The sequence below is a fragment of the Balaenoptera borealis genome, assembly GCF_965194805.1.
Source record: "Balaenoptera borealis genome assembly, chromosome: 18".
Taxonomy (NCBI): domain Eukaryota; kingdom Metazoa; phylum Chordata; class Mammalia; order Artiodactyla; family Balaenopteridae; genus Balaenoptera; species Balaenoptera borealis.
In genome coordinates, this window is record NC_138877.1 from 52529043 (window position 1) to 52556711 (window position 27669).

General features: G+C 34.7%; 1 protein-coding gene across 19 annotated transcripts in view; it reads right to left on the bottom strand.

The window, feature by feature from the left end:
• The window catches only part of RBM26 (RNA binding motif protein 26), a 110413-nt gene that overhangs the window by 65621 nt on the left and 17123 nt on the right, over positions 1-27669 (bottom strand). For 8 of the 19 annotated variants that reach the window (XR_014237128.1, XR_014237129.1, XR_014237130.1 and 5 more), the window contains 13 exons: positions 19094-19212; positions 18341-18477; positions 14954-15042; positions 14055-14272; positions 11938-12198; positions 10993-11232; positions 10408-10578; positions 9904-10059; positions 6024-6135; positions 4805-4964; positions 2132-2296; positions 1329-1460; positions 7-78 (listed from right to left, as the gene is read on the bottom strand). Coding sequence is in view for 15 of the 19 variants with exons in the window: in XM_082365936.1 (XP_082222062.1) it covers positions 7-78; positions 1329-1460; positions 2132-2296; positions 4805-4964; positions 6024-6135; positions 9904-10059; positions 10408-10578; positions 10993-11232; positions 11938-12198; positions 14055-14272; positions 14954-15042; positions 18341-18477; positions 19094-19212 (2032 nt within the window). In the remaining 4 variants the exon portion in view is untranslated. The remainder of the gene's footprint in view (positions 1-6; positions 79-1328; positions 1461-2131; positions 2297-4804; positions 4965-6023; positions 6136-9903; positions 10060-10407; positions 10579-10992; positions 11233-11937; positions 12199-14054; positions 14273-14953; positions 15043-18340; positions 18478-19093; positions 19213-27669) is intronic. The other 11 variants (XM_082365931.1, XM_082365930.1, XM_082365943.1 and 8 more) reach the window with 9 other exon arrangements.

A 27669-nucleotide genomic window follows, 5' to 3' on the forward strand; every position in this document is an offset into this window, starting at 1 on the left:
TCTTACCTTTTCAGTTGCTGAAACAGATGGCTTTGATACAAAACCCAACCTGTCCTTCACAGATAACTTAGTTACATTCTAAAAAAATTAAAATGGACATATTCAGTGTTTCCCCAAACATATATAAGTCTGTAGGGATTTTGAACATTCTGATTCTACTAACATATATTGACTCTGTAAGTATACTGATGTTAATAACAAAACCTTGGGCCTTCTGCAAAGACAGAAACAGAAAGAGAATGTTTGGAAAAATACACAGTATACAGTATTACTCAATCATGGAAAATTATGATGTAAAATAAGAGGTTTGAACCAGGTGGTTGCTAAAGTCCCCTCCAGTGATACAGAACCATACATTCTTAGAATCCTATGTTGACAAGTAGAAAGTTTGTACATTCTAAATATTAGATTTGAGTAGTTAAAATACGTGCCTGCTTTGTGAGCTTAAAACAAACGCCATTCTTTCCTAAAGCATGTTTGTTTTATAGCCAAATACACTGTATTTGGTGATGATTTGGGATAGCAGGATTGAAGGGGTTTTTTTTAGTACCTAATAATTTACTAATTTACATTCTGCATGTTTTTGTAAAATCTCAATATCTTACTCTTCAGGAATTATCTACAAAGACTATTAACAAGGTGGCATCCATTGGCTAAGTAGGATACTACATCCTATTTCACACAGCAAATATTGAAACCTAAGAGACTGAGGGTGCAGAAACAAGAAAGTGCCACTCAAGTGTGGAAGGGAGGGAAGGGAATGGCATATGGAGAAGAGAATTTGAGAGTCAGGAATAAGTGATGCAAAGTTCTGAGAGAGCTGCATAAGTAACTTCAAGGTTTAAGCCTTCCCTTCCCAAAAGCTTTCAGTTCAGTCTACTGCATAATTATCTCTGGAACAGCATTCTAGTTAAGTAAAAGATGATGGGAAAAGTAAGATTTAATGTACTAAAACTTTACATTTTAGACAGTTTTGCTGGAAAATGTCTCCTCCACAAAGTGAAAAAGTATTTATTCTCATAAATAAGTATTAGCTACAGAAAAGAATTTAAGATTCAAATACTATAGGAAAAGTAGACTGTGAAAACGTTATGGTAATGGTAAAAAAAAAAAAATTTTACAAGTGGTGTTCAAATATGAATAGACCGTATTTCTGTATAAAACGTATATATAATACACTGTGTGTATATATATATATACATACACATACACACACACACACACACACACACACACACACACACAATTAATTATAATTCAAATCACCAAGGGAAACTAATTGACTGAGAACCTATTACATGACAGGCACAGTAAGACTTATCATTTACCTGAGGAAGTTCTGAACTGGCACTCTGGGCTTCTGCTGGTTCAATAGTACTTGAAGGTACCGGACCCAACCGCTCTTTGACTGACTGCTTCACAACAGGCAAAATGGGCTGCTGGACTAAAGGCTGCATTACCTCAGAACAAGAAAAACATGTTAAACAAGTTGATTAGTTCATGAGCATGGAAGGTAACCTTTGTTATTTTGTTACTAAGTTGCCCATGCAGAGAAAGTTTTAGAAGTGCAGCTTATAATCAAAACCTAACCACCTCCCAAATTCCTTCATGCATGTATATAGATGCATAAGATATTTATAAAGTAGAGGAGAAAATCAAAATCTAACCTTCACTATCTTCTGTCTCTTTTTTTAATTAACAGAAGAAAGTTAAACAGAAAAACAAACTGCTGTAGTACACCTCTGCAAACAATTAAACTTTACATATTCATTGACTCACTGATTGAAAGAAAAAGAGAGGAAGGAAGGATTTCCAATATGAACCCACAGCCTGAGTTTCTAGAATACACACAGCTACCATGTACTGGAGTATCTCCCATGTACCAGGAACTGTTCTATATGCTTTACACATATCATCTTATAATTATCTAAACTAGGGATTAATGTCATAATAAAATGAGAGAACAGGTTAGAGAAGTTAAGTAACTTCCTTAAGTCTGCATACAGTTAACAATGGTAGAGGCAGGATCTGAATTCAAGTCGACCTGACTGCAATACCTCTGCTTTTAAAAAACACTGTGCCAAGAGCGTTCCAAGAAAAGCATTTAATTTCACACAAATTTCTCTCTTACTTTTGGAGAAGTAGTTTGTAACTGCTGGGTGCTTCCTTCTCTGTGCCAATAAACCTTAATAAAGCGATTATTTAGCACTGCTTCTGTACTTGATATTGCTTTCTTTGCTTCTTCATATGTTGCAAATTGGATAAGGGCACCTTCAGGATCACCATTATAGGCAACCTAAGATTTAAAATATTAAGCACATTGAATTTGCAAATGAATCTATTGCTTCATACAGTAAAATTCCCCAAGAAATGAAATATTGGTCCTCCAAGTAAGAGTCTATCTTTACACTTCCTTATATCTAGATTATTACCGTAGCCTACTTTCACTCCAGAAGAAATGGTAACTGAGGACCGTTCAGAGTGGAATCAGAGCCTCCTCTATATAACACTTAGTAGAGAATGCTTACTGCACAAATGTTATATACAAACATTAGAATGTTTCACTTTCTACCCCCAATATTAAGGCTATGAGAAATAATCCTTATGTCACTGAGTGACATGACTTAGATCCCCAGAGTCAGAAAAAGGCAGTAAACTACTTTGAAAGGAGTGATCTCTAATTGAAAATTACAGAAAAATCCATCTGTAAAATTTTCCAAATTGGTAACTCTCACAAAAATATTTCCAAGAGCATAAGAAAATTTAAGGCGGGCGGGGGGGAGTAAGATCTACAAAACAATAGCAACAATCACATTTTACACATAAGGAAACTAAGATTCAAAGAGTACGTGATTCTGTAGATCCATACAACGAATAAGTAGTAGATCCAGGGCTTTTTAGTGTTCAATTTCCTGTTCTTTCAGTAACACCAGTACTTTCCAAAGTGTGTTATATAAACTACTGGTGATGCAAAGCAATACAAAATAGGGATTAAGCACACAGACCCTGAATCAAGCGACCTCGCTCCAGATAACAATACCCACTCAGTAGTTGTTAAGAATTAAATAGTAATTCATGTAAAACAGAGCTGGGTGCGGGAGGGGGGGGGGGGGGGAGTTCTATTAGGATAAAGCTAAAGGGTTTCTTTAAACTAACTTTCAAATATATGTATTTTGTAAATAATAATGCAGGTAGTATACAGATAGAGCAATAGGACCTATACAGAGATAAGATACCAATCTTACCAGTAACTGAGGAAATACAAGTTGAAACAATAGTGAGATACCATGTTTTAACCCTCAGCTTTAAACTTCTTTAAATTTAATATTACTAATGTAGTTAACTGTGTAAGGAAAAGAACTTTTTAAAGTCTAGATCTAAACGTGGTAGATAAATCGAATTGCCATAAAAAGATATTTAGAGATATTCAAGATACAGGAAATAACTACAGGGTAATATGTATACTAGGGACCTACATACTTTTAAATACGTACATATTTTTAAGTTTGCATACTGATTTATAGGTAGATACGTACTCACAGAAATATAAAACAAAAAATCCAAAATAACACATGGTAAATTGTTACCAATAACGTAATAATATTATGGGTATATATGAGGAGAAGAATGGAAGAGACAGAGAACTGAACACATTTTCTTTAAATTCTATATAAATCTCTACTGCCCCACCCTTTTTTGTTGAACTTTCTTTTCATTTTAGGGATTGACTGACTGATTGATTTGGCTGCGTTGGGTCTTCGTTGCTGCCTGAGGGCTTTCTGTAGCTGCAGCGAACAGGGGCTACTCTTCGTTGCGGTGCGCAGGCTTCTCATTGCGGTGGCTTCTCTTGTTGTGGAGCACAGGCTCTAGGCACGCAGGCTCAGTAGTTGCAGCACACGGGCTCTAGAGCGCAGGCTCAGTAGCTGTGGCGCACGGCCTTAGTTGCTCCGCGGCACGTGGGATCTTCCTGGACCAGGGATCAAACCCGTGTCCCCTGCATTGGCAGGTGGATTCTTAACCACTGCGCCCCCAGGGAAGTCCCTCATCTATTACTTTTATAGTATTATTTTTTAAATGGAAAGAAAACAAATTTTTCCAAAATATCAACTTAAGCTGTACTCTCTAACATTTATTCTTATTTTTATCAGATTATGGGAAATAATTTAGTTCAAAAGAATGCTGCACAAACTGGAAAAGAAGCCCAACATTATTTGAACACTTTCAACATATTACATAATGTCAACTCAATACTAAATAACCTCACAAGTAACATACACCTAAGCCAAGGTCTAATTTTAGGTGAAATCAAATACAAATTACACTGATATTTATCTTAAAAGATGTTCAAAAGTGGAAAAGAAAAAAGTAAATGTTTAAACTGATTATGGATTACCTGGTATTTGGGCCCCCAAAGTATCTATTAAATGTGTCCCACCATAGGGGCAGCAAAAATAAATCTGACTGAAGCATTCTGCTAACGTGAAACTAAGGAAATGAAAACTACTGTAAGATTAGATTTTACCACTGTGGTTATTTAACTTTGCTGTAGTTTTATGATAATCTCTATTAGGTAAAAAGTGTATAATAAGATCAATCAAGTCTCCTGCCTTTTGAAAGTAAATATGTTATTCAAAATCACACATTTTCCTAAAATAAAAAGTTTCACTTCATATCCAATTTTCTAAACTTAGAATATTACCAAAGTTTCCATAATATTTTCTTATAAAACTATTTTTCTTACTATATTAAGGTTCCCTCTGTAAATAATTAAGCAGAGACAACAGAATCACTTTAAAGCTCTTACCTGTAAGTTAACCAAGGTTCCAAATCGACTAAAATGCTCATTAAGTTTGCTGATATTATTTAATTCTGGAGGAACTTTTCTAAGTTCAAGTTTGGTATTTTCATTTCCAAACTGAACCTTTTTCTGGAAGCCTGGGCTGTTTGTTCTATTAAAATTTGGTCTGTAACAAAAATCAAGTTAATTAATACATTCATTTATAAATCCTGATCCCTATCAAGTACAAAAGAATAAAGTTTTGCAACTTAAGTTCCATTTTTTTTCAAAATTGAAATTGCTAGTTGATAAAGGGAATTTATTTTTTTTCCTCAAAAAATGAAGTTTCCAAATGAGTAGTGTTCATTATCTTTCATGGAAGCCAAGTGAGAAGGGTTCTTCCATATCATTTGTTCCTTTCCACTTCTATTCCACTCCTACTTAAAATTCTTAGCAGGAAAGGTCTTAGCACCCTCTTTCAGTCAATTTGCCTATATAACCTTTGCTGTTTCTGCAAAGGCTAACTTATTAAATATTTCCTACTTCAAAACATTGATTAAAAGCAAGAAATGACTGTCTCGACCTCCTTCCAATTAAAAAAAAAAGTCAGAACTGTCGACCATACGTTTGACACTAGAAGAAAGGGGAGCAAAACTGTGGCCCAGGGAGGTTACATTGCTTGCCCTAAATCACAGAATTAAAGGCAGAGACAGAACTAGAAATTATCCATTATTAAACATATGTTAAAGCTCTAAAAGTGTGATCCCAGTCTTTCCTCAAACATGCAAATTTGTAAATGAATCATCAAACACACAGCCTCCCCTACCCCCACAAAGGCTGCTTTCTAACTCCTAACAGGAATTGCCCACATGTAAAGCCTCCTTTCATACCTAACCCTTCCTTCCTTCCCTGAGAGCAGGCTCATGACTATCCTTTAAACAGCTAGTATTCAACAACATCGCTAAGTTAAGGGGTGGGTTGTTGTTTTTTTTGTGAAGGTAGGGGGAGGTACAAATAGGAAAACTTATGTGCTCAACCACCACACCATTTCTATAAGAAAGTACCTTCCAAGTACCAGACAACTAACTAACACATTTTTAGAAAACAAATACTATACACTTTAGTTGGGGACTGCCTACAGAATAAATTTTATTTTGAAAGAGACCACTATACTGTCACAATAATATTGCAATGATCCTAAAGATCACTGCATAATAAAATTCCTCAATTTCCCCTGCCAGCTTACTTATCAAACCAAGTCTTCTTTGTAGGAACTCCAGGCTCCCCAGAACCAATGGTTCTTTTCCTTGACTCTGAATCCACTACTATCCTCATACTGCTTTTATTAGGAGGCTTTTCTGTTTGAAACAAAAGAAAAGAAAGCATAGATTAATATTTTCTGTTAATCATAGCCACCTCCTTAAATCTGCATTAAAAACAAAGTTCTGAATTTTTGTCCAAATATACATTTTAGAAGAAATAGAAATATATGTACATCTAAATATAGTCATCTAAGGGATTTTAACTTATTTTGAATTCCTTTCACACTTAACTGAAGAATAATCAGTAATTCTCATATGTCAAATTAATAATAAATAAATCATCTTGGGGCTCTGAGTTTATAGTTTTGAAATTAAATGCACAATCTACAAGATATAAAATTTAACACTAGTCTAGTAACCTTAAGACTCAATAACTTGGAGTTGTGACTGAAATGAGTTGCTTATTTAAACATCAGCATATTAACACAATAAAATCATGTTAAATTTAAAAAGGTAAAGATTCAACATTGAAATGCAGTGCAAAAGAGCTGTAAATATGTGCTACTTTCAACATTTTACATACACTTAGATGGAGTTTGACAAACACAAAACTACATTTAACCTGTTATTCCCAAATGACGCCAAAGTTTAAAACATGCTAACCTTAGTCCACACGGAAAAAATATATTTTAAAATTCCTTTCTTAAAAGATGGATAAATTGGTTATATAACTCCTATTCTGAGTATTTCTAAACATATAACTAACCAAAAGAACTTAGGATTTGTTTCAGCACAATCTCTCTCATGGCTACCACTATAATCTCCATGCAGGAGATCCTCCTACCAAATCTGTTCTTCCTCTCAATGAATGATATTATCATTTGCCCAATTATCCAAAACAGAAACCTGGTGTCTTTCATTTCACCTTCTCCATTACCCCCATTCTAAGTCCCCAAATTCAATAAGTTAAAGGTGTTGTCAACTCTTTCCACTAAACTTAAATCTCTTACTTCCCACTCTTACTACACTAGTCTAACTACTTATCATCTCTTTTCTAGAATTTTTCAAACGCCTTTAATTGGCCTCTCATCTCCCCGCCCCCATATCCCTTACTCCCTCTGTTTCTAATCAAAAAGATCTTCCAGTTTCACAAAAGTAGCACAGGATATATGTGCTTTATCGACCCCCTTTTTCTGGCTAACTCTGATTTATCCCACATCTCTACAGCACATCAGGTGGAAACATCCAGTATCTAGCATTGCAGGCATTCACAGTGCAAGTTGTAGTTTCTTTGCCGAGTGGTATCTTCACAGGACCAGTTCTGCAACAGAATTTCTGGCCTTATTCCTGCCTCCCAAACATGTTCACTAGCCCTTTTAAAGAGTCTTTGAGCTATCCAATATCCTTTTGTACTTTAATATGTTCTTTATCTGAAGGTTCACCAAGAAAGGCAGTGATGTGTTTGCTCCAACTCATCTGTATTCTCTCACTCATATTCTCTTTCATTGTTATTTATTTAAAAGAAGGAGTGTTAAACACACAGAAGCAAGTTCCTCTTGATATACAATTAGTAAATGTGTCTATTAGTTGTATTTACTGTGTTTTCCCCTGATATCTTTTTAATAAATTGTCTTTCTGCTTAACGTTTTCAGCACTGGTTTTGTTGATGGCAAATGAAAAACCACTTAGCCCTTCTTCCTACCTATCTGTATCCAGTCAAGGGAGTGTCTATCAAGTTCTCCACTGCCTTAGAAATCTAGAAAGTACCATTATCAGGACCTCTAGGTCACTTTTTTGATTCCAAGGTATCAAAAGGCCTAAAGTCTTTTCATTTGTTTAGTAACAATAATTTCCTATGAAGTTGAAAGTATGAAGCATAAAAATATAGTTATCACATAATAGTCTGTGACAAATATAAATGAGGCCATCTATAGGCTATTAGAAATGTATAATAATTATATAATGAACAATATTATAAACTTTTAATTATGTATATGTCACAATCCAGGCCAGTAAATTTCAAACCAAATGGGCAATAGATGAGAACATTTTGAGGGGAGGAGGACTGAAAAAAGATAAGGCAATAGAAGTATAGGTAATCCTCAATTTAAATGGTTTGCTAAATCAGTTGTCTGGTACATAAAAACAATGTTATTAATGGAAAACATATTCCTAAACCAGCTTACAGAAATAGTACATGATGTATCTAAAGAACTTTAAAAAGTACTAAAATAATCATTATGTATAATGATTCTATGAGAAAAGGCATTCAAATTTCTAAGTAGGCATACCAGACATTTGTATCTCAATAGAGCCATTTCCTGTAACTTGTAACTACATGCATGTGGAGCTGAAATTACCATAATTCCAACTTCTATACGGTAAGATTTATGTGCAAAGGGTTTGATCCTTCTGTCTTCTCTCAATCACCAGCAAAAAACTGTCCTAGATTTGGGATGGGTCTAATAAATGTTGATCTATAGTGGCATACATTTACGCCACTCCAAAGCAGCAAGGTTAAGAAAGAGATGATTTGATGTCAGAGGTTCCAGTAAGAGCAAGGAATACTGGTATAATGAAAAGAAAATGAGTGCTAAGTAGTGACCCAAAGAAGGAAGGGGTTTTCTCTGAACTAGTCAGGTAGGAGACACTCAAGGGATGAGTAAATACCATGAACAGCCATAATCTTAAGTGGCTACTTTTCAATTACAAGCAATCTTATTTCCCTTACATAAAAATTGTTAAGAAACCTTTTTTCTATTGCTATTAATGAAAGTCATTAGAATGCCTCAAGGAGACTTTAAAAGGTGTGGGGGGAAAGGGACATCCACATGAAATGTTGTTCTGTGATCTCACAGGATATAAATTAAAATGTTCCTCACTCCACCACCACAGAAAGTTCTCTGAACACTCAAGGTAGATGCTCAGAATCTGATAGTTTCTAATGAACAAACAAAAAAAGTGCAAAGTGTAAGTAAACACAAGTTTACTAAATCACATTAGGTACAGACTGTTACTTATTTAAACAAGTTGGACTTTTATTCACAACTGACAATGCATGACCTTTTTTTTTCTTTTTTATTACTAGAAATGAAAGATGGCAAGGAAAGACTGGAAAGAAAATGGGATTTAAAAGTTAGTTGAAGTAGTTAGGAAAAAAGATATATTTTTATTGGCCAGTGTAATATTTTCTATAATGTCTGACAACATTGCTCCATCTTTCAAATTAATGTGAACTCTCCCTCCTCTGAACCTTTGTATCAGTTTGCACCTCTGTATAGCACTTTCCCTGCCCTGGCTTGTGGACCAGTCTAAATTCTATTGTCTTCTCCCATTTAGAAATTATACCAAGAAGTCTGTCTCCTCTAAGAAAATTTTAAAAGCTAACAAGTCACTTTCTAAAATATAATTCTTTTTGCTTAAAATATTATAAGCAAACCAGTATCAAATTCTAACATGTCAAAAGCAAACAAAAATAAAATATGTATCAAGCATTAAATTTGTACAGCTAATTTCATTATCTAAACTACAAAATAATTTATCTTTAGGAATTAAAGCATTAGTCTTGAGTTTAAATGAACCAATTAAGACTGCAAATGATAGCATATGCCCCCAAAAAGCTAGAAAATAAGGACTCTGGGGAAATTCCTTTCCCCTTGGATGACAGAATAAAATGTCACCAACACCACAAATAGGGTACCACACATGACCTCTTCTCTCATGTGAGACCAGAGGATCCAAGGAACAAACATAATCATCATCCCTTACTCAACCCCAATAAACACAGGACCTACTGTTCTTTTTAAATGCTCTGCCACTCTTGATATTATGAAAATGATAAGAAGAAAAGATTCATCATAGTACCTCTGGGTGGCAAATCCATATCCCCTGATGTCAGTCCTATCAAGTTAGGCCTTTGCGCATGCACTCTGTGTCGATACATTGGTCTGGAAGTGTTTGTTATGCTTGGGGCTTCAGGATTGTAGCCATCTGTGTCATATGTATCTGGTAACACAAAAACTGCAATTAAAAAACAATTATAAAACTCCGCTTGGTAATTTTTTTATATTGATAATAGAAAAAGTCAACTACATAACATATTACTAATTCATAACTAACATGTATATGTATTTTTTAAAATAGTCTTATAAAAATTAAATGTTATTAAAAACTTAGTTTTTTAAAAAGTGTAACTGAGAACTTATATTTAATGTGCATTCACCATATCTACATTTTATTCCATATAATTTTAGTAAGAAAAATAGACTTGATAGAGCAATTCACTCTCTAGACATTTTAAAATTCCTCACCTAAAACTCTTCTCTAAACTATGTTACATTATTAATATAGAAAGGGCCAAAACTGCACCTGCAGTAAAAAGAGAGGGTGGAGCGGGAGGAGGCTGGTGATGGATGCCAGTTGTTACCACAGTAGGAACAGAGCTGGTTGCAGGGTTTGGGGGAGCATCCATGCCAGATGGTTGCAAAGGAGGAAGTGGAGGTGGTGGTCCTGTCAAAACCAAAGAATAAGAAATATCATCTGAAAGCAAACAAATAAAATAAGTTATTGTATATCCAAACGTGATATTCTCCTTTAGCAAATTATAATATCTACAAACACCAAGCTCTTACAACTATATGAGTTTTTCAGGGTAAAATGTTCATTTAATGCATTCCAAACAGGTTTGTCTTAAGCTATAAAGGACTAGAGATAGCTGGGATTCATCAGTAACATGCATAATTCAGGGCCACCCTAAACCACAGTAAACCATAGGTTTGGCACAGCCTGAAAAATAGGAGTATATTCCAGATGGGAGCATCTTATTCTTAGTTTCTAGCAGGCATCTACAGGATTACTTTAGATACTTTTAACAAAAGCAAGCATCAAACTATTAACTTTAATAAAAGACTATGAATGAATAGATAATAAGTACAGGCAAACATATTTACTTACCTGTGACAGGTGGTAGACTGGGTGGTAATGGGCCTGGCGGTGGCACTGGGGGTCTCAGATTCACAGGTGGGGGTGTAAGAATTGGTGGTGGTGGAGGGAGTCCAGGAGGAGGTGGTCCTTCAACAACAGGAGGCTGTGCTGGGAAAGGCAGCATACCAGGAAGATTGACATCTTCTACAACTACCGGGTCACTTCCATGATCAAAAGGGCACATGTCTCCTCTCATACAGAAACCCTTTTCTGTGAGGAAGAACAATTAGAAAGAAATATGAAAAGTGCTGGACATATACATTTTCTCTAAGTTAACAGAAGTGGAGATATTTAAAAATAGGAATATTTTTAATACTGGGCAAGTATAAGTAACCATATCACAAGAGCTACCTACTCATTTCCAGTAATATAAAATACATATTAAGTGAAAATATAGCTAACATACCCCCTAAAAAATGTATCACCAAATTAAAATGAGTATACCCAGCTAGCAACATGATACAGCTTTAATACAGTTTACAAAACTTTTACAGTAAAATCTTAAAGAGTCTTCAATTCATTTATAAAATGATTACATAGGTGATATTCATATTTCTAGGTTTTACTTACATGCTAATAACCACTGATTTCTAAAGAAGTAAGTTTTGTCAAGAATGTTTCAGTAGCCAATTCCCTGGTAGGTAACTCAGTAGATATTACTCTTGTTTGGCAAATTCCAAAAATATGGTAAGACTTGGTGCAAATAAACACTATCTTTAAATTGATATTCAATAGTCAGTGGTGACTAATGAAGACTTCAGTAATATACTGAGGAATTCATGAAGTGCTTAAAACTAATTTCCCACTATTTCCAATAGGTTAAGTCTTTGAGTAACTGTGTATAACCTAAATTTACAGAATTTACTCAGCTGGAAATATTAATTCGATACCTCATGAAATAGTTGACAGGCTTACCATCATAGTCTCTACACCGTTTCTTTGGCATTGGTGGTCTTACATATGAGTTATGGTCCACTTGGTCTTCATGGAATTCAGACCAACTTTCGGTAGTATTATTACCATGATGAGTAGGAGCAATTACTGTAATAGTGCTGCTCAAAGTAGGTACAGGGTAGTGGCCAGATGAAATATTAGGTACCGAAGAGACTGGAGTATAATTGTTTTCTAATGCATCTGCTCTATCCAGGTCATATTTAGGTTTTACCAGATCCCTTTCTGCAACAAAATACAAATGACTTATAAAACTACACTCTATTTTAAAAAAAAACAAAAAACACACATGTCCCAAATCTAAGAAACAGATATTGGGTTCACCAAAAGGTTCGTTTGGGTTTTTCCATAAGACGTTATGGAAAAACCCCAACGAACTTTTTGGCCAACCCAATATTTTTGCTAAACATAGAGAAAAAGTTCAAATTTTACACAATCCTCCTTTTAAAAACTATTCAATGTATATACAATGTTCCAAGATAAGCTATTTCTTTTCAATATGACCTAAACTAAAAAACCACACACATAAACTTGCTGTACCTAATGAGATTTTTCTTTGAGTTTTAGTTATAGCAGAGAATTTTTAAATTTTCTTCAGTGCAATCTTAGTACGCATAACTTTAGCCAACAAAACAAAATCTACAATATAAGTATGGTTATTTTTTCTGTGATGAACATTTAGTTGTCATCCATTCAAAGGTCCTAGCATGGCTTTATACACTGAACACTATTTGTTGAAAATGAGAATGGATGTGTAAAGAGGAAGAAAAAGGAGTACATAATAAACACAAAGAAATTAATTGGGTCAAGAAAAGAAAATTTACCAAGGAAAGAGAAAAGACATTAAGGAGATCAGTTAAGTGAAGCAATGTGCAGAAAGGCCTAATACACCTAGATCACAGGGGGAAAAAACTCTAAGAGTAACAGAGAAATACAGGGCTTATACAAAAGCCGTAAATATTATTTCCTAAAGACTAAAAGTAACTATACAATAAAGGTTGCAAGGGTAGTAAAAATCTAAGTTGAGTAAAGGTGTTTTACTCTTAAGGTGTTTAGTTGTTTTACTGCCTGCAATATATTCCTTTCGATAATACACAATGAAAGAAAAATATGCATGTTGGAAATGAGACGCTCTTGTAAACTCACACATCTAAAATGAAAATTTTTAACTGTTTTCATAGTTTTGAGGTCTAACTGATATAAACTCAACATACTTAAATGTACAATTTATGAATTTTGATCTATGTATACACCTGTGAAACCAAACATCTCAATCAAAATAAGGTATATACTGTACATACTCATCACCCCCCAAAAGTATCCTTGTTCCCTTTTATGATCCATCCCTCCTTTACTTTACCCCAGGCAACCACTGAGTTGTTTTCTGTCATCATAGATTAGTCTGCATTTTCTAAAATTCTATGTCTCTATGTCTCTCTCTCTCTCTCTCTCTCTCACACACACACACACATTTTTTGTGTGGCTTCTTTCAATCAGCATAATTATTTTGAGATTCATGCATTTCCCTGCATGTATCAATAGTTCTTTCCTTTTTATCCATTCTATGGATATACCATAATTTGTTGATCCATTCACCTGTTGATGGACGTTTGGATTGTTTCTAGCTTTTGGCTATAACAAATGAAGCTGCCGTGATCATCTGTATATGTCTTTGTGTGGAAATACACTTTCATTTCTTTTAAGTAAACATCTAGGAGTGGAATGGCTGACTGGGTCATTTGGTAGGTATAGGCTTAACATTCTTAAGATACTGTTCAAGTGTTTTCCAAAGAGTTCCAGCTTATCTCCATCCTCACCAACACTGGGGAGAGCAAGTCTTTTTAATTTCAATCATTCTGATGGGTGTACAGTGGTAATTCACTGTGGCTTTAATTTGTATAAAATAAAAATTTTTAAAGAAATTTTTAAAAAGTATTCACTTGGACACACAAAATATATCAAAATAGAAAAAAATAAAGGTAACAGTGACAAAATTACAACAATTTTTAAAGCCCTCAAATACAGGATTGTTTTCCCCATGCAAGTGCCAGCCAACACGTACGTGGACGTGGATCACTTACCCCTGCTCCGCGTCCTGCTTCTGCTTCTAGTCCTGCTTCTGTCTCTATCCCTGTCACGAAGCCGCTCTTTACTCCAACTTCGACTCCGACTCCTGCTGTAACTGCGACTTCGCCCTCGTCTTCTATTGTACCGGTCTCTGTATGAATCTCTTCGAGGAGGGTTTCGATCATAATCTCTTTTGCGAGAACGATCATCTTTTTTCCTCTCATCACGACTTCTAAAGAAATATATGATCACTTTTATGAAAATATTTAAGTGGACACAGGAAAAACTCCAATTAAATGCAAAAGTTCTATTTTATTCTTGTACCGTCATGATTCTTTATCCCACCATCAGAATACAAACATAAGAAACTCAAAAAACTGAAAAACTGAACATGATCTGCTAAAGTACTCTAAAACCCCTTCTAAGGAAAAAAAAAAAAACAATACTCTTTTGAAGTCTTCATTTTATACACAAATGCATCTATACATTAAGGGATCTGTACATATGTCCTATAGTATATATTGTCTTGTACACAGTCTCATACTTATAGGCATATATTACACACACTGCACTCTAAATGCTTTTGAAGCCTTAATGGGAAAAATAATGTATTCACTCTAAAGGGAAACTTTGGGCAAAAAAGGTCTCACATTAAGACTTCACTGGAATTTGCAGTTAGGAATAAAAATAATAACAATAACTAACATACGCTGAGCACTGTTCTAAATCTCACTTCCAGGACCAACAAATCTCACCTAGATATTTTTGTTAGAAAAGGATCGAGTTATCACTTTCCTAGACCAATAAAAGAGTAGACATTACTTACCCCTATGTAAAAGAAAATCAAGTCTAAATATTCATATAAAATAAAAGCAATGTCTAAACATTGAACATGGTTCAAAGAATCAATCACCTATTTTCTCTGTATCGGGAGCTTGACTGAGGAGGACTGTGATTTAGCCTTCTAGAAAACTTCTTCTCTCGCTCTTCCTCTTTTGTGATCTGATATACAAAGAAAAATGTGTGCAAGTTTAACAACAGTTATTCCTTGCCATGTTACTGTTTCAATGACTTAACTGATATTAAAATATGAGCAATAGGGTTTTCTTGTGAAAGCACTGAACAAAATAAATTTGTGTTCTAAGTACAATCATTTAATTTAACAATAAAAGACAGGCTTGCTGAAAGTTAAAGTGAATGGTAAAGAAATTCATAAATGCTGATCTTAGATAACAGTAGCAAGAAAAACATTTTAAGCAAGTGTCCTCATTTTACACATCATTCATGGAAAGTCAATTTTATTCCTTCTTTCAAAAGTCCATTCAAGTTTTGGTTTCATGGATCTGATCTAGCACCAAACACATTAGGGACTAAAGGGGAATGCATTAGAACTAACCAAGTCATAGAAAAAGAAAACATTTGAAAAAACAATATCTGTGAAAATAAACAAACAAGTGAAAACAGTTCTCTAGTTTCTCACAGCAGTATGACAGCTATATATTCCTCTTTCCTACAATTCATATTATATAATTAATAGAATGCAGCCCTGAAAAACATTCCCTTGATCAGTGCTACTTTCTCTAGACCAGTTTTCCATGCTGCCCAAAAAACTGGTTCCACAGGACATTAAGAGGTGTTATTAGAGAAAAAAGGATTCAGAGGATAAACAAATTGAGAAAATACTGAACATGAGCTTCTGTAAATATGATAGGGCTCAAGATTTTGCATGTTTAATAAAAACCCTAAGATATTCTGATGCACATAGTCTACAGATAGTATAAATATGTCCCAGTTTATGCCAGTTGTTTCAGCATTCCTTTGGGTAAAAGCCTCTCACTGTCAAGTGTCCCACACTGGATGATAAATTAAATGGAAATCCTATCAACAGACCAAACTCTGAGAAACAATACTTAAAAGCCTTCTTTTAACAGTTTGCCTTTTTTTTTCTTTCTTGTAAGTACTTTTTTTGTTCTATTCTTCCTACCCATTTCAACCTTCCCCCCTGCAAAAACAAAACAAAACAAAAAACCCTCCTGATGCACTTTTTCCCTTCAGTTTGCTTCCATGCACTCTTGTAAGTAAGTCAGGTTGACAGACTGTCACATTCCATGGTACCTGCCCAACTGCGAACTTTCACAACACCCACAACACTTAAAATCCAGACTGCCGTCTGACATTTCGGTTCTGAAAGATGAGGGATAAATATCCTTCACAACTGCTCAAGACAACTGTGGTGAAATATTATTGTATCAACAGATGTAAGACTAAGGCTTACTGCTTCTCAAACAAAGAGCCCATGATTTACTCAAGATTTCCAAGAATTAAAATATAATTTGCAATTATCTGGAAAAAATTCTGGAACCAACCCAGACTTCCATCAATGGGTAAAATTTAAATAAATTATTGTATATCTCTATGTTGCATAAGCAGTTGCCGAGACAATATCCACTATCCCATTCTTCCTTACTAACAGAACCCCTATACCGTTAGGTACAAAACATGCAGTTATAAAATTATTTCTGGTCTTCCTCTGAAGACAGAAGTGATGGGGGTGTCTTATGTATAAGTGCGTGTAACTATATACATATACATGTGTGCAAATATGTTCAGATATACAGAGACAAAAATACATTTGAGAATTATATAATACATATGTAAATACACATGTAAATTACAATACATATCATACATATGTAAATATTATTATATAATACATATGTAAACATAATGAACATATATTACTTACATAATCTGGAAAAAAACAGAGTATCAGGCGAAAAAAAACCAAAGGCCACAACCACAACCACATCAGCCACCACACGACAATGCCTCAACAATAATAGCAACTATCATTTACTGAGAACCTACTTTGTGCCACACACTCTGCCAAGTGCTTCACAGACCTTATTTTACTATTCCTCACAACAGCCCTATAATATTTCCATTTCACAGCTGAGTAAACTAAGGGTTGGAAAAGCAGTAATTTCAAGGTCACAAAACGGTGGCAAAATTTTAACCAAGATTTGTTTGACCTAAAACTAGGCTAACCATGGATATATTATATTAATAGCTTAATTGTCAACAATTATTTTTGTTAAAATTACAATCTTTAAACATCAAACTGAGGAAATTTGAATTATTATATGATTATTAAACAAGAGTGGTAATCTTGTATAAAAGGTAAACACCTCTTAAAGTATGAAGTCATTTCCATTGCCCTGTGAAGGTCCTTTTATTTGACTACCTTAAAAATAGTCCCCTACGGGCTTCCCTGGTGGCGCAGTGGTTGAGAATCTGCCTGCCAATGCAGGGGACGTGGGTTCGAGCCCTGGTCTGGGAAGATCCCACATGCCGCGGAGCAACTAGGCCCATGAGCTGAGCCTGTGCGTCTGGAGCCTGTGCTCCGCAACAAGAGAGGCCACGACAGTGAGAGGCCCGCGCACCGCGATGAAGAGTGGCCCCCGCTCGCTGCAACTAGAGAAAGCCCTCGCACAGAAACAAAGACCCAACACAGCCAAAAATAAATAAATAAATAAATAAATAAAATTAAAAAAAAAAAAAAGAAAACTTGTTAAAAAAAAAAAAATAGTCCCCTACAAAATGCATGTAGGCAGAAGCAAACAGATCTACTGACAATCTAACTATTTTCATAGAACACAGATAATAAGAGTCCATACCTATAAGACACTGCAGAAAAGAGTTAAAAGCACTCCTGAGACTGTTATCTTTAGAAAGACCTGCTGATAAGGTAAGCCCTTGGCTGGCATCTGCAAACACTGATTTCTCGAAGGTTCCCATCATTCTCTGATAACAACAGCTCACTATGCCTAAACTGTCTGGATAAACAATATGGTCTATGCTGAACATCTGCTTTCCTCCTCAGAGTCTGGAATTTTGGTACATACTAGGCTGAAGATGCCTATGTAACCAGCCCTAAATAAAAACCCTGGGCACTGTGTCTCTAATGAGCGTCCCTGGTTCACACATGTTGTCACTACTTGTTAAGTGCATCTTCTTTGACTCCACTGGAAGAAACCTCTGGAAATTTGTTCCTGTTTCTCCCCGGATTTTGCACCATACACTTTTTTCCCTTTGCTGATTTTGCTTTGTATCCTTTCACTGTAAGAAATCATAGCCATGATATGACTATATGCTCTGAGTTCTGTGAGTACTCCTAGTGAAATAATCAAACCTGGAGGTGGTCTTGAGGACTCCCAACACAGATACAAAAAATAAAACTCAGTTTAATTACTCCAAATATGTTTTTAAAGAACATGTAAAGTTTAACACAAATTCTTACCTCTTCTTTTTTTACATCTTTTTCTTGGTGCTGAAAAAATTCTACCTTTAAGCTTCCTGATGATGGCTGCTCTGGAGGAGGTAGATAACTCTTTGTATTCACAGCATCAAAAAGTTTTTCCACAAATATCTGTGTCTCTAAAAATAAAACCAAAACCAGCATAGATTAAAAAACATTTGCTAAGATATTTATTCTCTACTTCTCCACATCAGTATGATGAAATATGCCTTGATTTTTATAAATCTAAAAATTATACTAAGACCAACAGCTTCCCAACCAGTGTGCTATGGCACAAGTCCCATGGTAATACTGATCCATTCAGTTCTCAGGATGCTGAGGGCTAGAATGGCTAGAGCCTCTGGGTCAGTCGCTCCCAACCATCACTAGTCTCCATGTACCCTGCCTAGTGTGCCAAACAGAAATATTATCATTACCTAGATGCTGGCAAGGTGAAAAAAGTTGAGAAGCACTGTGCTAGACAATATCCAAAGTAGGTTCCTAAGCAGTACTATCTTTCAGTGATTTTCTTAATCTCTTAAGAAAAAAATAACAGCATTCTTTAAGAATGAGCATATGGATGTTAATGAAAGAAAAGATTTCCATTATAAATAAGCTATGAATATAATCAGTAATAATACTATTTGTTCAACTTTGTTACAGTTAGAGTCTGTCTCTTACTGAACTCCTTTAACACTCTCTGAATCTTATCTTAAATAACTTTTTAAAGTAGTATTTTTAAACCAAAGATCTTACCTTTCTGAAGAAATACATCCAGTTGATCAATACATAACGCCTTTAACTCTTTTTCACTTTTGTCTTTCTTTACCAAAGCGAGAACATATTTTGCCAGGGCTGATGGATCTGCATCACAGCTGAAGAAAAAAGCAATGTTGAAGGAAATTTAACCATAAACAATTGCACAGTCTATGAATTCCAGTTACAAACTAACAGTATGATAGTCAAATGAGTTCATATATGTAAAAAAGCATCTGGTTCATAGAAAGCAATGAAGAAATATAAGTTTCTCTCCCTTATCTTAACATGCTTTACATGGTATACGTAGTCATCATTCAGTATTCTGCCAAATACACACTAATACATGTACTAAAGATTCAGTAGGCTCTATTATTAAAAAAAGAAGTTATAACAAATTATAAACAATGCCAAAACATCAAAAACTAATAATAATTAGTGTGGTACCAATAAAAATACCAAGAGGCTATTCTCCCCCAGAACAAGGTAAATAAATAATGGTCAGAAAATCCCTGAAAAAGAGGACAATAAAGGGAAACTTGAAAACATACCACACAATACAGAATTTTAACGAAAGAAAAGCAAGTTTAGAAATAGACCCAAATATATATAGAAACATAAATTTTATAAAGGTGACATCCAAGTCAAGGAAGAAGGGATGAACTACAAAATAAATGGTATTGAGAAAACTTGGCAGCTGCCTTTCTAAAAAATTAAGTTAGACCCATAACTTATTCCATATACCACAGTAAAAACATGAAACCATTAAAGTATTAGAAGAAAACAAGAAAAAGTTATTTTACAACTCTGGAGTAATGAAGACCTTTTGAATTATGACAGAAAATCCATATACTGCAAAAGAGTAATTTGATTATACAAAAAGAAGCAAAAACTTAAGAATGTAAAAAAGACTTAAGTCAAATGAAATACTAAACAGAAAAAGAAATAAAAATGATTCTTAAATATGAATAAAAGTACATCATCCATAAGAGAAATTCAAACTTAAGTTATACTGAAATATCATTTTTCTGTTATAAAGTTGATAAAATCTAAATATATGGAAACATATTCTGGAGGCAAGACTATAGGGAAACAATCAGTTTTCATACATTATTGCTGCTGAGAGTAAACTGGTAGCTCCTAGGGTATGGCAGTAAAAAGATCACAAATGCAACTGACCCAGCAATTCTACTTCAATGAATTAACTTTACAGATATACTTACATGTTCAAAATGACATGTGTACAAGTCATTCAGTGCCACACTGATTGTAAAATCAAAAATCTGCAACTGTCTATTTACAGAGGACTGGAAAAAGAAAATATATTAAATCTACACAAGGGAATGGCATACAACAAAAGGACAAAAAAGAATGAGGAAGTTTTCATATCATGGAGAAATTTTCCTATCAATTTGTTAAGTTTAAAAAGCGAGATAGAGAAAAAACTTGTATAGTGTATTACCATTTGTGTGGGGAGAAAAGGAGATTATATATTTGGGTTGGCTTATGTCTGAATAATGAATAGGTATAAGTATAAACAAGTAACTATGGTTATTTGTTGATGCAGGTAGGGAGTAGGAAGTGAAAAAGAAACAGGGTCAGGAGGGAAGAGGGAAAGTTTTTGATGCCCAAACCATGCCCATCCAATTGCTAAAAAGCAGATGATTGTTTTTCAACTAAGCTAAAGTTGCTACCTATTTAATTAAAGATCATTTTACAAGTTAGGGTAAATAATAATAAAATAATAGCAATAGCTAAGCACTAACATTTACTGAACCCTCATTTGCGCCATGAACGGTGCTCCACACTTTACATTCTATATTTAGTTCTCATTTTACTGATGAAACTGAGGCTCAGGAAAAAGCTAAGCAAACTGCCCAAGACTACATGTAAATTAGTAACAGAACCAAGATTTAAACCTAAATTTCTTACTCTAAAGTCCGCTCTCTTAACCACTACACCAAATTGCTTCTTACAACGAGCTACCCAAAATCCAGACCTCCAATTAACTTACTGCTACAAACATCTAGTTACAGCCACCAACTCCCTATCCATCCTAGTAAAAGCTCCCTACAATACCTCCCTTAGTTGCTGTCCAAGGCACAGTTCCCCTAATTTACTCCTGTACTCTCCCCTCAGAGTCCACTATTTCAAACAACCTCTAAATTCCTCAGCCACGTTTGCCTCACTTTCTTTCTACTCTTCTTCTATGCCACCAACTTGGCAAAATCCCAACTTAGAATCCACCCCCAGCTTAGATTTAACTTCCTAGCTTGACTTAGTTTCATGCCAGTAACGCAAATAATGCTCAGTAAATTAAATTTTCAAAGGATACTGATGACACAAAAAGACTTACCAATCACGGTTTTAAAAAAAAAGACAAAGACATTAGGGAATTACAGTAGGGAGAGATGACTACAAATGAGGGGGAGAGATAGGATAACCTAATAGTTCATTTGAGGAAAAACAGATACATACATGACACATGACATCCTTCAATTCATTTTTATCGCTCTTTATTCTAACAACTATTAGCAATTTTAACTCTAACAATACTAAACACAAAATAGAAATTCCACATGTTCTACCAAAAGTTCAAATGCTAGAATATTAATAAGGAACTTACACACATTAAAGCTAGAAAATACTTTAATACATATACCAAAAAGTCTTAATTCCTATACATATCTGGAATGTAACAGTTTTACAGAATTATAGCAGTAACATGTCACTGAATCAAAAAGTACATCTTAAAGACAATGGACAGCTTTGGCTGCACAGTAGAAACACCTATGGAAAATCTGACTGCAAGTGAATCAACAGGTCTAATACAACCATCTGCATTTTGCTTTGTTTATTTTATAAGAGCTGTACAGATAAGTCTGATACAGTATCAGAGTTGAGAATTACTCTGTTAAGGAACTAGTACAGCATTTATTATATAATGTTGAGACTCCTTAGTGTACATCTTTGTGGTGACTGTGTCTTCAAACTCTTCAATCTTCCCTTCAAAAGGCAGAGCCCAATTCCCCATTCTTTGAGAGTAGGCTCAATTTAATGCCTTGCTTCTAAACAAATAGAATACGGCAGAAGTGATGGTGTCTGACGTTTAGGGTCAGACACCATCTAGGTCATTTGGAATTATATATTCTAGAGAAATCAGCTGCTATGTTTCAAGGACACTCAAGCAGCCTTACAGAGAGCACCATGTGGCTATGAAATGAAGGCTCCAGGGAGGACTAAGGTCTCTTGCCAAGAACCATATGTGAATGAACATGGAAGCCGATTCTACAGACCTAGTGGAACCTTGAAAAGACTGCAGCACTGCCCAAAAGTTTGACCACAATCTCATGAAAGACTCAGAGCCAGAAATACCTAGCTAACCTGCTCCAAATTTCTGACCCACAGGAATGATATATGTCATGAGATGATAAATGTCTGCTGTGCTTAGTTTCAGGGTAATCTGTTAGTAATTGTATATCAACTTTTCTCATAGATCTATTTCCATTTACTTACAAAGACTTGAAGTGGGTTATAACCTAAACAAGAAAAAAAAAATTCATTTCAATGGTACATGAGATTTTTAAACACTTTCTCTTTGAAATTTATTTCAGTATATTTATTTATACCAACAATTTTTTAAATGCAAAGTGATTTGTGGGAAGTTAATTTTTTCATGTTTATCACAATGAGCATTTTAAATAATGCTAATATTAATAATGCTAATGTTAATATTGTGCATTAATATTAAATGCACAATATTAAAGATAATATTCATGTTGGTAATTTTGTGAGAAAAATTTTAGAGCCTGCTTTTCACTTAATTGCTAGTGAAGATGATGATATGACTCCAGAGACAATGGGCCATGAATTTTCCCATTTTTCTGAAACACCGATTAAACAAGGAATTTCCTTTAGCAAAAAGTCCACAGATAAGGATATAGGAAAGAGCTGGACAATGAATTCAAAGAAACTGGAGAGGCTGGGGTCAACCTCCGTGATGAAATAAGCATGAAAAAATGGGACAATAACCTCATGATGTATCTACAGATACACTTATATCTGGCAATCTGGTAACACTGCATGAGAGACCATGAAACAGTACTTTTTCATGTTAGGTAACCTGAATAAGCACAATCAACTAAACACTAACCTAACTAGACACCAAGCTGAACGTACTTCAGTTTACTGGAAATCACTGTGATACATAATACTATCACTGTGTTATACAGTTTTATTGCAACTACTGTTAATGAACAAATTCAGAATCTCTACATTGAGTCCAAATGCTATAGTTTGACTAAGTATTGGTTTGACTGTTGTGGTGAATTTTCAACTTAATAACAGCCTTTCTAATAACTGTCACTTTACATTTCTCTTAGCTAAACACCAAATCTATTCCATTCCCTCCATTATTTTTTAAACAAGACACTTTAAAAGTGAATTAAAATGTTAGCAGCTAAAAATGTGGAGAAAGACTTTTGCGATTTTTAAAAAATTATTGTGGCCTAGAATACAGTTTTATAAAACAGCAAGATAGAATTCCTGAACAATCTTTGCTCAACGTCTTCTATTAGAAGCAATTCAAACCAAATCAAGGACCAATAAAAGCCACAACAATCATAATGAATTAACTACCATACAAAAAAATGTTAAATACTTAAAATAGTCTGAAAGGCAGATTACTTTTTAAAATTTGTTAGACTGCAAATTACATAGTAGAAGCAAGGTTTACAATTTCATATTTAAAAACAGAACAGGTAAATATGCATTTGGGAGGTAATTTTTCTTAAGTCCTACAGGAAGCCACTTCATTTTTATTTTAATAACTTTTGAAAACAAAAAAAGGTATGTAGTTACAAATTATAGCTAAGTAAAAAATAATCTGAACCACAGAAGTTTAATAATATACCAAAATGTTATGGATTAGGGACAAAAGGCAAACTGTGTGTTCTCTTTTCTATTTATCTTAATTAAGAGTACCAATGCTACTTCATCTGAACATCTAGCAATAATAACCTGCTATGCAAAATTAATGAAGCAAAAATGTTTAAATTACTGAATCAAAAGAAAACTATATTCTGATAGTAAGGGGTTATTTTTAAAAACTGTCTCCATGGTAAGCAAGATTGTTCACGAGGTACTTTACTATACCAGTTGGTACTGCTGATATTAAGTTTGTGATCTGAATGACACATTATCTTGTCAAAGCTAGTCTTTACCCTCTGCTACACTGCCAGCATTCTAGAAACATGTGAAAGAAAAGTGGGGCTGAAATCTTCTTTCAGATCAGGGAAAAAGAAAAAAAGAATCAGATTTTGAAAATGTTAAGGACAAAGAAATAATACTGAAAGAGTGACAAACTTCACTCCTACCTTAGAAAACAGGCTGAATTCACACTAAGTCTCTGTTCCATAAGTACTTCTAAGCCCAGGAAAAACAGTATCTGCCAATAAAGTACAATTCTGACCAGAGTGCTCCAACTTCAATTACCCTTCTGTGTGTGTGCTGGGGGCAGGAGGGTGGGAGCAGCGAGGGGATAGAAGGAGGGGAGCAAGGAAAACACAAAGAAAACCAGAAACTACAAAATAAAGAAGACATGGCTTACCAATAGCACTGTGGAAGGTGGGGTGAAGGGGAAGCAACTAAGTATTTCAACTTACAAAAGTCAAATGAGATAAAGCGTTGAAATGGAAGAAAACAAATCACAACCAGTGAGGAAACAGTGCAGCTCTCCCGTGCAGTAGGGAGTGCCGCTGCTTTCACTTCTAGGTGCCACCTTTTATAAATATATAAACAAAGTCAAACATTCTTAGAAAATGACCAGAATGGTAAACGCATATCATTATCAGATAACTTGCTAGGGATTCTTGTGTAGGAAGGAGCCAGACAATACGCACACAGAAGGCATTCTCATATAAACAAGTGCTCTGAAGAGAAAAAATGCCAGGTAATGGGATAAAGTATAGAAGAAGAGGAATGAAGGGAAAAAAGAGGAAGAAAGAAAAGGGAGGGAGGAAAAGGAATGAATGAGTAGATCCTAGATAAGATTATCAGGTAAGGATATTTAAACAGGGTCAGAATTTAAATAGGGAACAGAATGTAGTGCAAGCAAGCTTTTTGGCTTTCTGGAAAAAGGTGAGCCCAGGCAGAGGGAACCAACAGAAAAGGGCTGAGGTGGCTATCTACTGATACTTGACTCACGAGGGATAGGAGTACAGTGCAATGAAGCAAAGTGCTCCATTCCATCCAAATGTGTCATGCACATTTGGATTTCTAATCTCTCACCTTTGTAAGGATTTAAAATTTACATCATATCACTATGAAGTCATTCAAACCAATGATTTTAAAGGCATAAAAATAAAATTTTATCAATCTCTGAATATACTCAGTTAAGGATACAACTAACAATAATACCCCTGAAAAGCAAGGGTGAATATCTAAGAGGGTCATTCTCCTCCAGCTGTATCTGGGGAGGAGAGCACATGCACTAAATAAGTTAGAAAAGCCAAAGTAATGCAGAAAATCAAATGTTTTAATAAAATCTCCCAAAAGAACTTAATTTTCTTGAGAAAGACTTCAAAAAACATGAATCAAATAACTGAGTCACTTTGCTGTACAGCAGAGATCGGCACAACACTGTAAATCAACTATACCTCAATTAAAAAAAGAATCACCCCAAGATATAAAGGTTCTAATTAATCTTCCTAACACACTCATCATATTAGTTTTTACTTTTCAATTTAGTACTTTCAAAATAGTAACGAGACAGTGAAGCAAAAAACAAAAAGCTAACACGCCAGTACAATATTTTAAAAAGAAGTTTGTTTTGTTTTGCCCAAGTTTTTTGGAGGCTTGAGAAATTCAGTGGAAGATAACTGATGAAATTTTACCCAAGCTTCCATTTTCAGTAATCTTGAGAAGGAGGAGCTGGAGGTGGCAGTGGGAATTAAAAATTAAATTTAAATATGTTAACTCAGTCACTTTAGAACACGGATATACACCCACGTCTGTCCCTACCAAATTTTCACTTTATATTCAAGAAAAATATCTAATTTACATCAAAGTCATGAAATTATATTCTGTACATAGAATTACTCTTTTAAAAACCAAAATTCTGTTGCAACAAACATACTATATACATTGAAAAATTCAATTACCATAGTTTATTATACAGTTTCATCCAATTCAAAAAGAGTAAAACATAGATTACTTGTATGTAGTAATTAGTTACAGCAAAGGTTACTCATTAAGAATTATTGATTACATACCCACTTTATTCTACAAAATAAAATGACCACCACAAAATAAGCATATGTAAACGTGATACATCCATGAGCATCACATGAACCACTTCTTATCACTGCACAAACTTAGCCCAAAACATGTAATTATAATGCTGAAAACTATTCAGTTAGTTCCTTCATTCCCTTATATTACCCCCCAAGAAATGGCAGGAATTCCGCCTTACCTTGAGAGCAGTGGTTCTCAAACTTTTTGGTCTCAGAATCTTTTTACACTTTAAAAATGACAGAGAACCCGGAAAAGCTTTTATTTAAAAGGGTTATATCTGCCAGTATTTACCATATTAAAATTTAAAAATGAGAAAATTCTAAATTATTTAGTTTAAAATAACTAAATAAATCCATTATGATTTAACATAAATACTTGGGGGCGGGGGGCAGGAGGAGTAATCAAAAGGAGGAACTTATTGATATAAATAAATGGGAAGTCCAATAGTAGGACTGACTTTAGGCATAGCTGGATCCAGGAGTTCAAATGATGTTACCAGGACACTCCCCTTCTATTCTGCTTTCCTTTGAACTTGCTTTATTTTGAGGCAGGCACATGTGGCAACAAAAATAGCCCTGAGCAGTTCTGGGCTTACATTATTCTGACAGCTAGTGAAGCCAGAGAAAATAGCCTCCCCTCTCTCCCAGAGCATCATATTGGTCCTTGAAAATGACTGGCCTTCTCCAGTTTGAGCTATACCCCCACTGCAAGGCAGGGATGGGCAGAGCTCGATAACTAATAGCCTCACCTGAAACTAAACACAGGAATCCCCTGCTTTTCAAAAGTCTGCTTTATGCCACTTTGTGAAGCTTTTACAGAAGACCTACATTGGTAACTACTAACCACAAGAAATTCAGAAAGGATTTTCACTTTTATGAGAAAAGGCGAAAAACAAAAATAGTGTCCAGCATTTGTTTTGTAGCGAGTTGTATAGAGGTAGCCCGTATCATGAGCAGCCAGAGTGGCACTGCCCAGATCCTTCCCCAAGAACTACACTGGGCACCTCAGCATCAAGCCGCCATAGCTTTGAACTGTGTCTGTGAGCATCTATGTTTTATCTCAATTTATTTTGTGCATCCATTGACAAGATGTGTCCTAAAGTAACTGCTTCTTCACTTTACTCCATTTCAGCTTACGAAAAGTTTCATAGAAACACTCTACTTTCACATATCAGGGGAAACCTGTACCCTATAATTTTTTGTGAATAAAGTTATATTCCCACACCAAAACAAAAATTTAGTAAGAAGATTGACAATGTTTCTTTCTTTTTCTTTTTTTTTTGC